General features: G+C 40.1%; 1 protein-coding gene and 1 pseudogene across 1 annotated transcript; one reads left to right on the plus strand and one right to left on the minus strand.

The window, feature by feature from the left end:
- Positions 1 to 1775: 1775 nt before the first annotated feature.
- Positions 1776 to 3750, plus strand: LOC102005821 (transcription elongation factor A protein-like 3). The gene is made up of 3 exons (XM_005406978.2): positions 1776 to 1948; positions 2500 to 2571; positions 2854 to 3750. The coding sequence occupies exon 3, from the start codon at positions 2881 to 2883 to the stop codon at positions 3481 to 3483; it is 603 nt and encodes a 200-aa protein (XP_005407035.1). The 5' UTR covers positions 1776 to 1948; positions 2500 to 2571; positions 2854 to 2880; the 3' UTR covers positions 3484 to 3750.
- Positions 3751 to 14308: 10558 nt separating this feature from the next.
- LOC102016175 lies at positions 14309 to 16283 on the minus strand (annotated as a pseudogene).
- Between the last annotated feature and the right edge of the window lie 367 nt (positions 16284 to 16650).

Genomic DNA, 16650 nt, shown 5'->3' on the forward strand with positions numbered 1-16650 from the left:
AAACATTTAACTTGCAAAAAATTTTTATTGACATTTGGTGAGCATCAAGGGGATGGTAGTGATATCATTAATTTCATGCAATTCAAAATCTATAAACCTGGTGAAGCATTTACATATATTTCATAAGGTAGTAATTGCTCTAAGAATGATGTGTCAACTTGTAACACGCAAATATGTAGTGCTGAACTCTCATTTTATGAGTGAAAATTCTAATTTAGATAAAATTATATTTACTCTAACTATTGTATACTAATTTTCCATTCTAATTTTGTGTGGCATATTTAAAAATGGGAGTGATAGTTATCTGGTTCTTAGTGAAGAATATACAGATTATTGATGGCAAATTAATGTCATTAGAATATTTAAAATACAATCATCTAATTTTAACAGTGATTTGATAATATTTTCATCAAATTCATGAAAAAATAGCAATTTCAGGGAAGTTTATATTAATGCCCACCCTTGTTATGAATAGCAATATGAATTCAGTTAAAAAGTTCAACATTACTATACAGATAAAATTATTTGTTATGTGATGATGATGTGAATATAATTGTTGAAGCAAGATATTGTAGGAAGATAAATGTTTTATTAAATAAGCAACAATATAATAGAACTAAAATCAGAAATGTTTGTGCTGCACACATAATTCATAATTGTGCAAACTAGGTATTTTTGGTAAACCAAAATAGAAACTGGTTTCTTGTATTTATAAACACAAACACATTATGCACACATATACACATGCATATATGTACACTGAAAATCCACACATATGTGTGCATATATGTACATTTGCATATGTATATATGTGTACCAGTGTGTTTGTGTGTGTATATATGTATATATATATATAATATACACATATATATGTAGATTGATAGATATATTGATACCACACTGCATAGAGTATAATATTGATGATTTTCTAGTTTTGGGGTTGGATGATGACAAAGAAAAAGACAAGGGAAGAGAAGGGAAGTAGGGAAGGGTAGGAAAGAACAGAGGACAAGACAAAGGAGCCTCCTAAGTGTATGTCTTGAAACAAGGTTCATGAATATGTTCATCTGGTCTATCTTCAAACATGTTGTAATGTTTCTACTTTAGCTGTCTCATATTCTCCCTCCATAAAAACAGGTCAAAGGTCAAACAGGTCAAAAAATGTTGGAGGGTATCTTTCAAGTGTGGAGAAAAGCCAAAACTGTTGGCCAATAGGAAGTTGGTGAAATAGGTTTGGGGTACAAGATTTTCAGGTCCCTAAAAGTCATTCAGGCAGTGATGTCCCACAGATAGTTGGTAAAGAAGGCCTGAGACTTTGGGAGGGAATGGTGTGGAGATAAAGAATCATTGGTATTTAGAAGGAAATGAATGAGATCACCCAGGAAGAGAAAACTATGTGAATCCAAGGAGCTGAGGATAGAACACCTGGGAACACTGCCTCTTATGGTATCTGCTCTTCCTGGCAGGCACCACCATCAAGATCAGGAGTTAGACAGAGCTGGGTTTGAAAATGGATATGAAATTTAAAAGCTGAGTGATCTTGGCAACTTTGGGGCATCACCTCGGAACTGCTGTTATAGTGAAAACAGGCAACTGAGAGGGATGCTGAGAGAAGGAGCTGTGAGATGCTTCAGGTAAAGCACCGGGGGTAAAAGAACCTTATTTTCCTCCTCTGCTTGGTGATGCCACTCCCCTTTGTCATACCGCAACTATCCTCAGGTTACCAGTTCCCACAGGATAGGTGGGAGACTGAGGTGGGTGTGAGGGATATCAAGATCCGGTGACGCGGAGCTCACGTGACTCGCTTGGTGACTACGTGGGAACAGCCCCGGCGCCTGCCAGCCCTGCAGTTTGGTCCTGGACCCAGCGCCCACTCAGAACCAGTTCCGTGAGCTGCCTGGGCTATTGGGACCCTGAGGAGGCACAGGCCCGTCCTGGGTTTCTGCAGGTCAGTGTGAAGGCGGCGAGCGCTGCAGGCAGACCCTGAGCAGAAGTGGAGGTGGGGGAGCAGCAGCATCCCACAACCACTGGAAGGGGGCGGTGAGCTGAATCAGCCAGATTGGCTAGGAGAGGGCGCAATTTGAGCCGGGGAGGAGGATGGGAGAAAGAGAGGGAAGACCCCACAACAGTCTTCTGTTTTTTGAGTCCCCCCCATTCCATTTTAGAACAAACAGAAGAGGGAGATGCCCCGCAGTGCGACACTGAAACCTAGACTCATTATGAAAATAACCCTCCTTTTACACTGTATTTATGGGGGCAAATGGATCTGGACAAAATGGATGTGGGGGAGGGGGCAAGTTGTCTGCTTTCGCCCAAATGTAGTTTGGAAAGCATCTTGGTTTGGTGGCCAAATCCTGAAAAGAAATGGCGACTGGGGTGCGGAAGGAGGGGGTGATGGAGGAAAATGGCTGTGAGGAGGGCCCGGATTCAGCAAAGGGACCCGAGTCCCTGTGAGCCCACTGAGTGCGCAGCCTCTGTCCCTGTGTCCTGTGTCTGCAGGTCCGCACTTCTGTTGTGGCCAGCGCTCTCTGAGGACTGAAAAGAAGGAGCAAGCTGCCCAGGATCCCGCAGGTCAGTGGAAGGGCAGCAGCCTGCACAAGGACCCCGAGGGTTGAGAGTGCAGAGGGCACTGCCTCCCCTCCACCTCCCAGACCCGGGTAGAATGTGGGGCCCTGGTTTGTGTGGGAAGAAAATGGGGTGAGTGGGGACAGAAAGCATACCTGGAGGTTGGGCCAGCTTCGAAGAGCCATCATGAGGGAGATGCAAGTTTGTTTTGTACCGGGATTTCATCTCTGTGCCTTCAGTCTCCCATGTTTCCTCTTTGTCTCCTCTTCCCTCCACCCTAACCTCTAGGACAGGAACAGAAGGGGAAATCCCGACATGAAAAAACTCTGCAGCGAAAATGAAGGAAAACCAGAAAAGGAGAGAAAGGCAGCAGACAAAGTAGAGCCTGAAGATGAAGGGAAGACCGAAAAGGAAGAAAAGCCTGACCATGAGGGGCAGCCAGCACCTGAGGGGAAGCTAGAGGGTGAGGCAGAGCCAGATGTTGAGGGACAAGGGGAAGATGAAGGCAAGCCTGAAATGCAGAGCAAGTTAGGAGATGAGGGCACCCCACAGGGTGAAGGCATGGTAGAATCCCAGGCACAGCCAGTGAGCAAGCAGTTGCCCGCTGAAAAGCACCTGGCCGAAGATTATGTGCCCCGCAAAGCAAAAAGAAAAACTGATAGGGGAACTGAGGATTCCCCCAAAGACTCTCAGGAGAATTTACAGGATACCCATTTTAGCAGGGAGGAGATGATGAGAGAGTTTGCAGATGTATCAAGGGGTCAGGACGAGCTAAGGAAAAAACAGAGGATAAATAATTTTTATTGGATGCAAAGAGAGCTATTGGAGTCATACCCCCCAAGGGGCCCAAGGGGTGTCAGGGGAATGAGAGGTGGAGGTAAGGGCCAAAGAGGCTTGCCTGATATCCCATATCTTTAATGCCTTTGGCCTTCTATTCTGACTTCTCTGTTAAGAATACTGCTGGCCCTGCTTCCCTTGGTAGATACTTGCCAGGTCCTGTGGTTTAACTTTAAGCTGATACTTTGCTTTAGGTGTCACTCTCCTTCCCACCTACTGCGCTTTGTCTTTTAGTACTGGATTTTCTCCCATGTGCATGGAAGAGATGTTCATGGTATGTTGTAAAATAATAATAAAAATGAAGTTTGCAGAACCACATATATAGTATCAGCCCACTTTTATACAATTGTAAATATGCTTACATAATGTAATTGTGCACAATACTCAGAATAAGTATACATGAAACAGTAGGCAATAGTTGTTCCTATACAGTGACTAAATACAAGTCTCACTTGTACTTAAAAATGCAGCTGAACACCGGTAGGTTAAATACTTCTATGCCATTCTGGTGTTCTCACGTTGGGTTTTCTCTAGATATACCTAGGCCAGTGGGCACTGCTTGCCCTTTTTTCTGGGTTCTCAGCCATCCTATGGCTCTTCTCTGTGTGATTTTTTTTTTTCAGTACTGGGGACTGAAACAAGGTTTCTGCAGTGAGCTACATCCTCAGCCCTTTTTAATGTTTTATTTTGAGACAAAGTCTCACTAAGTGGCTAAGTTTCAAATGGCTAGGCTAGAAGTTATGATCATCCTGCTTCAGCTTCCAAGAGTGCTGAGATTGCAGATGTGCACCACCATGTCAAGCTGTCTTTTTTTGTTCTGCTTTTTTACTTTTTTTTTTTTTTTACTAATCTCTGCTTTTCCCCCAAATGAATATAGATTATATTTGCCATAATCATAATCTTAAAAGGGCAAAGCCAGCAAACAATTGAACTGTTGAGGGAGCTTTGAGGGCAATTAGGACACAATTTTTGTTCTCAGAATGGGAAATAAGCAAATGTCACATTTTCTCTTGGACTCATAGCTAAAGGACTCAGCCTGTCACTACAGATCCATTGCTGTAAGGTTCAGTATTATCATCTTGAAATGACGATCATAGTTTTTCAGGACTGTCTAGTGGATCAAACAACATGCCAACTGTATGAGTTGTGGTGTAAACTCGTCTGCATTAGGCATGGGAGGAGTGAATGCTTGGGAGTACCAGAATCATGGATGAAGTCAGACACTTAGGGAGGGCTGAGGGAAGTCTCACTTGGGCCCATGAATAAATCAGCTTACCAGACCCATCAACACATTTGAATTTTAAGTCCTTGCTGGTGAACATGTCCATAGAGCAACTGCATCAGCAGTAAGTGCAAGCTAATTAGAAATTTAAAAAGTATCCTAGGCTCTGTGTCAGACCTACTGACTGAGAATCTTCATTTTAACAAGATCCCAAGGTGTCTGAAGAAACCTTGAGAAGTTTGAGAAGCCCCTGCCTAAGGAAGAGCCTTTTCAAGTTCCCCACTCTCACCTTCACATGAAATATGTACATGAACTATATAAGATACACAGCACAGAGTATTAAATAGACCCATGTTTGTCAAAATGAAGTTATCCTTTTATGCAAAGTTGATCTTAAAATCAATTCAATGGTTCAAGACTTACAACTTTTTTGATAAAATGGGGTACAATATAGTCAAATAGAGACATAAGAAACATCAAATTATATTACAAGTAGGATGAATATTGTTTTGTGAAAAATGTTTTAGTTGCATATTGTATGCATGCATGTGTGTATACCAAGAATTGTGATAAATTTATTTCTGAGGGTTGTGGTAAAAAAAATTTTGAGAAATATTGCATTGAGCCCTTGGAATCCTAAAGACCTATCCATTTCACTTATTTATTTCTAGCACCCAGCACAAATATCTGACAAGTACGAGGTACTTAGTAAAAGTGTGAATAATAATTATTAAGTTAGATATCACAGATTCTCCAAGTTCAGCCCCCATCTACACAGATAACCTCAGACAAATAAATTGTTTATCAGTTTATTTACAGCTCCAAAACGATTAGTGAATCATTACCTTCACACCCTGGACAAAGACTGCTGTTATTCAGACATTGCAGGCTAGGCCAGGAAAGCTGCCATTGTGAAAGAATACTTTCTCAGTAGAAGCAAGAAATTCTCATGGGCTGTAGTGTGTGGAACTTCTCAACCTCAGGAGGACAAGTTCTGCAACTGGGGAACTAACCAATTCTGAAATCTGTGCTATAAACAGACCCAGTGGGAGATTCGATATAGGTTACAGGAGCACAGCCTCACAAAGGACAAAAGCATGCCCGCCAGGGTGGGAGTCCAGAAGATCAGGGACAGAGGAGGAGTTGCAATTAAACATGTACCTGCAGATTATCATGCTCCACTTAACATAACAGAAATAGGGCCCTGGATTTTAGAAACAACATATATCATTTTGGTTTCATGCTTAGGCTCCATATAATTTCCAGTCTTGAATGGTACCAAGAGTAAGAAAAAGATCCATAGTATGTCCACACTTGTAGCTCAAGCTTCTCTGACATTGCAGCCTGTTAATCCTGCAGATCCAACAGAATTGTGTGTATGTTTGACATAGAGGCTTCATAAAATCTCGGAAAGCTACAAAAAGCTACAAAAGCAGAAAGCTTTTGGAAAGCTACAAAAGCAGAATTAGACTACTCAGGTCTAGGGTTCTAGGGGCAAAACCATTGGTCCTGGCTTGCTATTAAACCCTAGGAGAGATTTAACAAGTGATCATGAGATATTAATTTTCTTCACAAATAAACTATGCATCATGAATTTGTTTCTGTCTACTCTGTTGAATAATAATGTTTAGTGTGGACACTAGTTTTGCACGATTAATTGCAAATAGCTCTAAAATAGTGGGCCTGAATAAGTCATGAAGGCACAGGTATATTATATGTGGAGTTAGATCAAACATTCTCAGTGCATGCTTCTGCCATTTCACTGCCTCTCTCAACCTACATGTGATAGTGTGGTTCTAGAATGTCCCCCAAGGCCCATGTGTCAAATTCTCATTCTCCAGAGTTGCACTACTGGGAAGTGACCAAGTAAGCGGTCTTCCAGTCATTGGACGTGTTCCCTTGAGATGTTTGGTTTCCAGCCTTTTTACGTCTCTCTTTCCCTTCTGCATTTTGCCATGAGATGAACTGACTTCCTCTGCCATGTGCTTCCATAATATTGTACTGTGTCACCACGGGCCCAAAGCAATAAGGCCAACCAACCATGTACTGAAACCTCCAAAATTGTGACTATGAATAAAAATAAACTTTCTTTGTGAGTTGATTTATCTCAGATATTAGAGTATTGGAAAGCTGAGTGACACATTACATGTACCCTATAGGACCTTGTGCGAAGTTCATCCTTGCAATGAGTTAGAAAAAGAGAGATAAAACAATGGCCCAATTCATGGATATATCTTCTTGGTATGTTGATAGCAGATGCAAGTTGATAAGTATTTCACTCTATGCCACTCAGTGATAATAAAAAGAAACAATGAGAAGGAGATAGGTTTCCAGTGGAAGGGATTTTGTGTGCTTCATATGATTGTCCACTTTGTGTAAATCTTACCATGCCTGGACATATGTAGCTACCCTGCTTCATCAACTATGATAAAAGTTGGCTGATCATGTACTTGAAGAGAATTAATTTGGGCAATTAATGTTTAAAGTGTTTAGTGAATAGATTTGCAGGTCAAGCTTTCACGAAGTACACACATATTAAAGATATTTGCATGCCTCATGTAATGACTTACTCTTGCATAACAAATGACCATACACTTAGAAGCTTAACAAAATACTCATTCATTAACCTAAAGTGTGTAGGTCATAGTTATAAGACTGACATTATATGGCCTCATTCTCTGCTCAAGGTCTGACAAGGTTCAAATCAAGATGTCAGCCAGATTGAGTTCGCATCTGAAGACAGCAAGTGAAGTAACAAACCAGCCAGCCAAGAAGCAGCAACACTAGCCCTCCTTCTGTCCCTTATATTTTATCCAGGCCATTTCCCTTAAAGCAGGTAGCACTCACACTCATGGTGGGGCACCCTTAATCCTACAAAGAACTATGCCAAACCAATCAGTGGGCTAATTTAGTAACCACATACCCCTAACCCCAGCATCACACACTTAATCACAGCATCACACAGTTTAGATCCAGTCACCTCTGAAAAACCCTACTTATGACCATATGAGGCTTTGGGGAGAAATCTAGACATAAGCTATAACATACACTATTTACATCTGTAAAATTTCTTCTTAGCAACACATACAGTAGTATTTGAGTAACTTAGAAAAGGTATGCTATGCACTATGGGCTGGTATTTGGGGGGAGCCTCAGAATTCCACCTGGCACAGTCTGTCTTCTAGTTCCCAAATATCAAATCATTCTCAAAAGGAAAACACACTTAACTCTTCCCAAGATTTGCAATAATATCATCCCATTAACAAAATCAACTCAAAAGTCAAAATATAATCTAAATCATTAATGAATGTATTCCTTATGCATTACAAACATGTACTAGTAAAAAATTCAAAAAGATAAAAATCTAAATTAGAAAGCAGTTTAATGTTGTTAGGATGTAAAAATATGTTGCAACTTTTTCTCCCTGTTGTCTCTTTTAACTGTATTTATGATGACCTCTGTTATTCAGAAGATTGAGTTTTTTGTCAAATAAAATATATCAATAGGTAAAAAAAGGAATGTTATCTAATACTTGTAGTAAGTTCTGGTGTCTGTTACTCTAGCTGAGATGTGCATAACTGGAAATAGGAACATGCTCATATTAGAAAATTTGAAAGGCGTTCATAAGAAAGAATGATATTCAAAGACTGTGGTGGATTTTCAACTGGTGGTCAACTTATAATATCCAGATGAACTGAGGAAGCATGATGCTGGGAGTGGGAGGCCCACCTGGGGATTGTTGCCAGCAGCATAAGAGGTAGATCTAGAGGAGAAGAAAGGCTGTTGGGAGCTGGTAGGAGCTGTTGGGAGCCTGTTGGGGGCTGAGAGAAGCTGTAAGGAGCTTTTGCTTCTTTTGGAGGACCTTGCCATGCTGGCTTTCCTGTTGAACTTGGCTGTTCCCATTGTCCAAGGATCTCGGGACCTTGTTGTCACTGAGAATGGGTTGTTTCACTTTGGGGGAGCTCTGGTCCTCACTCTGAGCATCACTTCCTGGCTCTGGAGGGGAAGATGATGCACAGTTCAGTCTCCTGGAGAAGCTTGTCGTGTTGGCCTCTCTGATAGGAACTTGGCTTTCCTGATCATAGGTGGAGTTAGGGACCTCACTGTTGGTGAGGATGGCTGTGGTAGCTTTTGGGGAAGCTGTGGTTCTTACTTTGTGGGTTGTTTCCTGGACCCAGTACAGATCCCTCAGCCTGCTAGCACAGATCCTTCATCCCACTAGCACAGACTTACCAGATTCCACCACTGACCTTTGGGGCTTCCCAGTGCAGATCCGTGAAACAGGCCTGCGTGAGGTATTGTTATGAGCTCTAGGTCTTCAGCTGGACTCATGCAGGCCATTACCATCGGATCCAGGCCCCCAGCTGGATTCTTTGGTCTCTAGTGTGTGGACAGATTTCCTGCACTCTCTTGTATATGATTCTTTGGGTAACTACTACAAATAACCTTATAAAATATGTGTCCTGTATTGCATTGTTTCCTCTTGCAAAATAACCCCAAACCAGGACAAAGATGCAGAGAGAACATTGGAGAATCATAGGGATAGTGTAATAATCCATAGCTGGTAAGACAGTATTATTGGGAATATGCCTGAGAGACAAAAGAGAATAGGGGCTACTGAAGATACAGAACTTATGGAGAGGGCTTCCTTCTGGGAACCGTGAAAGCCAAGGTACTCTTGCCAGCATGTGATAACACTGCAGGGAACAAGTAGGGAGGAAAATTTACTAGCTACATTCTGCATCACTGGATCCCAGAGAACAAGGGAGCCTTTTGATGTGGTCCCTACAGAGCAGTCTCCATTGGAACACAACACTGGGAGGGAAGATGAGGAGATATTCAACCGACAAGCGAGTAAGTACATTGTTAGTAGTACTCTCTGGTAATTGTGTCTAGAGTGGTAAAAAGTACCTGTACTTAACTTTGTTCATATTATCAGGAGAAAGGCAAAAGGGATATTATTTTGCCAAGGTCATCTCACGCAGGATTTTTCTGAGCTGTTTTATCAAAAGAAGAAGAAATGTACCCAGATGGTGTTGACCCACTCTTAATGCTGAATTAAGAGTGTAATAATGATGTTCATAAGCAGGGATCTGAGGGTTTTGGGTTGATTTGTACCAGCTTGTTAGCTACGTTGATTAAATAGATATTGATCATTTGCACCTGGTGTAGATGAACTTTTCTACTAAGGGGCTCTGATGTTGGGGGTGGATACACGGGAAGAATATGCCTGTATAACCAGCAGTGAACTAGAGACCTGGACTGAGTCTCCATTTTGATCCTCACTTATCTGCCCCAATCAGTGGTCTTGATTCAGAAAAGTACCTCTAGTCATAGCCTTTATAGAGAAAAAAGACAATTGGAGTTCATAACTGGCCATTCTACATCCCTTGTTGTGAGATGTCTTTCACTATCGTGTATATTCTTACTGCTACTGCTATGCTGCCTCTTCTTTCTCTGCAATAAACTATAGATTTGCAAGCACTGATATTTGAGGTGCCAAGCATCTTCTTTAGTAATGGAACTGGTTAGGTGCCACAGTTATCATAGCATCTGGAGCAGAAAATACACCATACTGTTAGGTGCCTTGTCTTTGCCTTTGTTTATAGGCATGACTGCTCTAAAGATACTTCAGGTTCTGTGCAGTAGGTGTAACAATACTTGCTTCTATGAATTCTTACTCCCAAACTTTGTTTTATAATTTCAAAGGGCCTTCATTGCCTCCCTCCTTCAAGGCAATACAAACACAAAAGAGACACTGCAAATCATTTCTCTTCCTTACTTTACGGTTTACATTTAATGTGACTGATATCATAATGAATATTTAAAGCAGTACCCATTATCCTTTAGTGTTAAAGAGAATCACTTAGGAAGCCTGTTTGAAATGGCTATTCTAGAGCTCCACTCAGTGTAACATAAGTGGTGATCAGGAGTTTACATTTTTAACAAAGTCCTTTGGTAATTCTTATGTTCAAACATCACACTTTAAAAATGGGTTGATAAATTATCATATGAGACTAAATTTGTGGTATATACACTTTCACGTAATGTTTCTGTTTTTTTTTTTTTTTTTTCTTGTCTTTTTGAGATAGGGTCTTGCTATGCAGTTCAGGCTGGACTTGAGCTCACTTTCTAGCCCAGGCTGGTCTCAAACTTGCAATGATCCTCCTGCCTCAGCCTTCTGAGGGCTGGGATTACAGGCGTGCACCACCACGCTCGGCTATTTTTTCATTTAAAAAAGAAAAGAACAAAAACAAAGTAACAAAAACAAAACAAGGCAAAAACTATAAAAATGATACAGATTTTCAAAATGAGATTATAGGAAATCAACAGTGGTTATTGTATTACTTACTGTTATCTTCAAAATAGTTGCTCAGATTACCAGATATAGGTATGCAAGACTGATCAAACAATTAAACATTAACTGTTCCTTTCAGTAAACCAATAGAAATTAGTAGTATAATTATCTTAGCTATCTTGTGTGTGTATATATATATATATTTCCCCTTTCTTCTTTCTTTCTTTTCTTCTTTCCCTCATCCCAGTTGTTCTTTCCTATTGAGCAGTTTCTTTCCCTTTCACAATATCTATTGTACCTTTCAGTTTTATTTGCTCTTTCAAGCTCTTACACTAGGGAGACAAAAATGGCATTTTCACATGTGGGTCTGATTTATTTCACTTATAACTATGGTCTCTAGTTGCATCCATTTACTTACAAAAGCCTAGAGTTTATCTTTCTTTATAGCTGAGTAATACTCCATTGTAACATTATTACATTTTTCTTATCCACTCCTTAGTTGATGGACATTTGTGTTATTTCCAAGATTTTGCTATGACAAATTGTGCTACTATAAACATGGATGCACATATATCGCTATGGTATTATGTTTTTAATTCCACTGAGAAAATACCCAGAAGGGGAATGGCTGGGTTAAATGGGACTTCTAATCCTAATTTTTTCAGGAATCTCCAGATTGATTTCCAAAGTGGTTCCACCAGTTTACTTTGCCACCAACAGTGGAGAAGTGTTCCTTTTCCCCCATAGCCTGTCTAGCATTTGTTGTTGGTTGTTTTCTTGATGGTAGCCATTCTTATTGGGGTGAGATGAAATCCCAGTGTTGTTTTAATTTGCATCTCTGAAATGACCAATGATAGTGAATATTTTTTCATGTATTTATTTGCCATTTGTATGGCTTCATCTGAGAAGTGTGTATTCATTTCAGATGCCCATTTTTGGATTGGGTGTTTGAATTTGGGAAGGTCTAAGTTTTTTCAATTCTTAAATGTTCTAGATAGAAGTCCTTTGTCTGAGGGACAATTATAGAAACTATTTTCCCATTCTGTGGGTTGTCTTTTGACTCAGATGTTACTACTTATAAATTTATTAAGAACTTATTACTTGTCAAGCACTATGCTAAGCATTAAGGGTACCAGGATAAAGTTCTGGTTGTACTGCAAGGAACAGAATCCAATATTTCTCAATTTTTTGAAAGTGCAGCCTAGTCAGAAATACATAGTTTAAAATAACTTAGATGTACACGTGTTCATGTATAAATTATGTCAATTTTCTGCCATTGTGATGAAATACCTAGCACAAACAACTTAAAGGAGGAAAGATTTATTTCGGCTCATGGTTTAGGAGGTTCCAGTCTATGATCTATCAACTTTATTGCTTTTGGGCCTATGGCAAGGCAGAAACATCACAGCCAAAGAGCATGGCGATGAAAATCTGCTCATTCCATGGCAGTCAGGAAGCAGAGAGAGGGGAAAATCCAGAGAGGAAGAGGCTAGGGACCAATAAGGTCATGTCTCCATGGTCTAGTCCCTTCATCTAGGCCCCATCTACCGTTACTTTCACCTCCCAACAAATTATGTTCTCATCCGTGGTTTAATCCACTGATGAGGTTAGAGTCTTCACGACCTGAAGTCTACCAGCAACCAAGCCTTCAACATAAATGTTTGCCGGAACATTTTGTATCTCAACCATAACAGTGCATGTATGAGAATTACAAATATCACAAAGTAATACTCATCCTTCTACTTGAAATATAATCTATAATTACTCTCTAGTTCTGATTCTCTTGTATCACAATTCATTAAAAATATTGCTGGCCATGACTCACTCGACTTAATTTATACCAGTGTAGAAAGGTGAAACTGTAGTCTAACAAACACAGATGTATTTAATAATCTGTGTGTATATGTTATATAATGTATATTTCTATCCTTGTAGGCACACATTTCATGAGGTGAGAGTGAGGAGGTTAGGGAATGTCTCTTTATTATCTGAGGTTCTCAAACTTTAATGGTTGCAGCAATCAACTGGAGATCTTGCTAAAATGAAGATTCTGATCCAGGAGGTTTGAAGTAGGGACCTTAAATATTATATTTTCTAATTATCTCTCAGATGATGCCTATGCAGCTGTCCCATGAACCCCTATTTGAGTAGGAATTCTCTAAAAAATCACAGGTATATTAAACTGGTAAGATAGGACCTGGTAAGAGTTTCCTAGGATGGAATTTCCCCTAATGATAAGGAATGAATTAGATAAGGCATTGACAGATGAGAACAGCACTGTGTGTCACTCAAATTTTACCCCAGCCTCCCACATCGGAATCTAGGGTAGAGAGATGACTGTATGCAAAAACACTATCAAAAGCCAAAAAAAAAAAAGTCACTATTGTTGTGTAAAATATCTGTTATCCAGAAGGGCCAAAGGTATCACTGATGTATTTCTTATTTGGTTAAATATAACTCTAAAGTGAGGAAAAGAGTGTTATCCACACTTTTATAGCTGTCATAGAGTGGGGTAAGGTAAAGTTGGCTCACTGAGGACTCCAAAGATATCAGTAAGGTTTTGTCACCATAAAGAGTCTATCTTATCATCAGGATAAAGAGTCTTAAGAGTGCAGTATTTATACGAAAAGACTGTCCAGAAGAGGGAAAGATGGAAACCACCCTTCCTTACTGTGGACTTATTCCTGGGTGCAGGCAAGAAGTACCACTGTCCTCCTCTGAGTATTGGACAGGGTTTTGGTACTGCTAGTGTAGTGTAGAAGTAGACACAAGTTCAATATATCTTACATACTTTGTACCTCATCAGATCCACTCAGAAGTTCTAGAAAACAAGTATAATCCCTATTGTAGACTGATCAGGCCCACAACCTCCCAAATGAGTGGATGGCGAAGGCTTAAATAAAAGAGATCAGTGGTATGATTTTAGGGCTCCAGGAAGATCAACACCCTCTAGTAGAATTCAATATTCTCGGAGGGCTGAGACAAAGAACTTCTCTGAGCAGCCTATATTTATTTGGTTTTTAAACAAAGGAAGGGGACACTGAGGAAAGAACAGGCAACTGAGCAGGAACTTGGGAATCAGTGCAGAGATTTCCCCAAGTAGTAAATTATGCTAATTAGAAGACTATCTCCAAGTTGACATTCACCACAGCAGGGAGATGCCTGCAGTTACAGTCTCTAGTTAATTGGGGTTGGAGCCAGGCATCCTCAGCTGTGGCTTTATCTTGTCCTTTGAGGCGCCATAGCCTCACAGGCCACTACAGACCTCAGCCAGAACCAGTGATTCATAGAGATTCACCTAACATGAATCTGCTGCCCATCTGAAGACAAGGGGCCTTGACCTGGGACAGATTCACAAATAAACATAGAAAGCCAACAGATTAATTTTAAATCCTGTTCAGAGCGTCCTCATAGTGGTCTTCAAGCTCCATTTGACAGATGACAAGACTTTCTTTTAGAGAAACGGAGCTGTAATAACCACAGATTGATTCGTTCAGATATGAGCTCCAGATGTAATATAAAATTTATTTACAATTTTAGATTCTGACAAGACTTTTTAAATGTTTCCATTGCCTTCATAAGGCCACCAAACAATTCTTTTCACTGGTATTTATGTACTGTTTTCTGATTTTAAAATATTTTATGTTGTTGGGAGAAAAGTACTTTGTGTTTTTTAAGAAAAACTAAATTGATGAATTTAAATAAAATAAATGAAATCATTCATAATCTCACTACTTAAAAACCACTTCTAACCCTTTAGTAATCATGATGTTTTATTTTCTTTGTGCATATCTATTTTATTACAAAAATATTATAAGATGATATTATAAGCTACTTTGTTTTTTCAAGAATCACAATATACATGGGGGAAATTCCTCCTGAAATATGGAGTGAATACTATAACTGGTTCAAAATGGCTGCTGATAAAAGGAGGAATAAGTAAGCAAAGCGTTACCATGAGGTTAAAGCACTGTGCCTGGCAAATGCCTGCCAGGAGCACTGCACATAAAGGTTGCCTTTAAAGTCCCTTTCTGGGGCTCTGCAGCCATCTGTGAATTCCAGAAAGCATCTTGGATAGAAGGGGAGTCTGTAAGTTTCTTTGTATCCTGGTTTTTGTTTGCCTTTCTCATGTCATTCGTTAACCATATTGCCATTTTCTCTTATCTAATCCTCATTGCTGAAATTCATATCATGAATGGCCTCTATACCCCTTCAGGTACTGAGCCAGCCCCTTGTTGGTTTTTCTTTTGGCTTTTCTGGGTACTGACATTCCTCATTTGATGATCAAATGTCATTGCTGTGTCTGTCATTATCAACTGGTCACTAAAGGAGAAATTGTATGTAATATGAACATTACAATATTCAGAATAAAGAAATGATCAAAGGAAAGTCTAACTTGATGACTTTGGGTTCATTGGCATAAGTCTTACTTGAATTTCTATAATGTATAATAGAATATAAAGCTAGAATATTGTACTATAGTACAAGCAACAAAAATTACAGTACTATATACAAAAGGTATACTGTACATAAAATACATTGAGGGTCTACAAACAAGAGGTACACAATTGTACAAAAAATCGATATGCAAGCTAATATTTTATCCCTTGAATCCTTCAGAGTCCTCATCAGTGTCAGTCAGTGTCATCATAGGCATTATGATCAGGAGATGTACAAGGCCCAGGTAAGGGAGATGATGAAGTACAATGGAAGAACAAGTAGTAGAGATCCTGGGCATAACTTTCAATAAGAATCCCATTACTGTGGTCTATTTTGTCATTTTCATTTTTGCTTCATAATCTTCATGATAGCATCATAAAAGTTCACTCATCTGCCATTCCGCTTTTGTGAACAGTGCAACGTTTAGAATCAGAATCTTTAGTTCTAACATAGCTGCACTCACTTCTGAGAACACGCTGTAGACAGCACACAGTAGACAGTATACTCACTGAGAAATCTGTGGAATTTTAGCACATAGAACTGAATACAGAAGTAGAAGAAGCCACCAAAAGGCTGCACTGCCCCTTGTGTTCCTGCATCTTAAGTCTGAATGAGAGTCCTAAGTCCTAGTGGCAGGTCAGGTGGCAAGTCTGAGCAGTGGGTGGTAAGTCTGAGCAGCATGCCTTGATCTTAAGTCCCAACAGTTCTTAAATAGGTAGGCTGTTAAACAAGGAGTTTCTGTATGTCATCCTCAGCGGGGTGCTTTCCTGCAGCAGTGTTGGGCTCTCCCTTTCCCTGGCTCTCTGACTTTCTATCCTCTTTTGCTTTTGTGTCCCTCTTGGGCTTTATCACTTCATTGGGTTTCCCTTTATCATTTTCCTCCCCCTGCCTTTCTGTCTTTCCTTCCTTTCTTTGCCCCATCAAACCCCATCCTCTCATGCTGCAGATGCCATTTCTTTTCAGAATTTGGCCATTAGACCAGGATGCTTTCCAAACTACATTTAGTCCCAAAAGACAACCTGGCCCCCTCCTTCCCCTTCTCTACCCAGGTCAATTTGTCTCCATAGATGCAAAAGGTAAGTAAAAAGAGGCTTTATTTCCACAAGGATTTTATGTTTCCCTTTGCACTGCCTGTGTCCACCCCCCCATTCTGAAATGGATAGAGGGATGAGGGTAGTCTTAAAGGCAGATGGTAACTGTACGGTTCAATCCCTCCCTTTCTCTCTCTCCCTCCCCTCTCCTCTACCCCTCTGCTGCTGAGGGATATTGTTGCCATGGACCACCACCT

The sequence above is a fragment of the Chinchilla lanigera genome, unplaced genomic scaffold, assembly GCF_000276665.1.
Source record: "Chinchilla lanigera isolate Chin_1 unplaced genomic scaffold, ChiLan1.0 scaffold00102, whole genome shotgun sequence".
Lineage (NCBI taxonomy): Eukaryota > Metazoa > Chordata > Mammalia > Rodentia > Chinchillidae > Chinchilla > Chinchilla lanigera.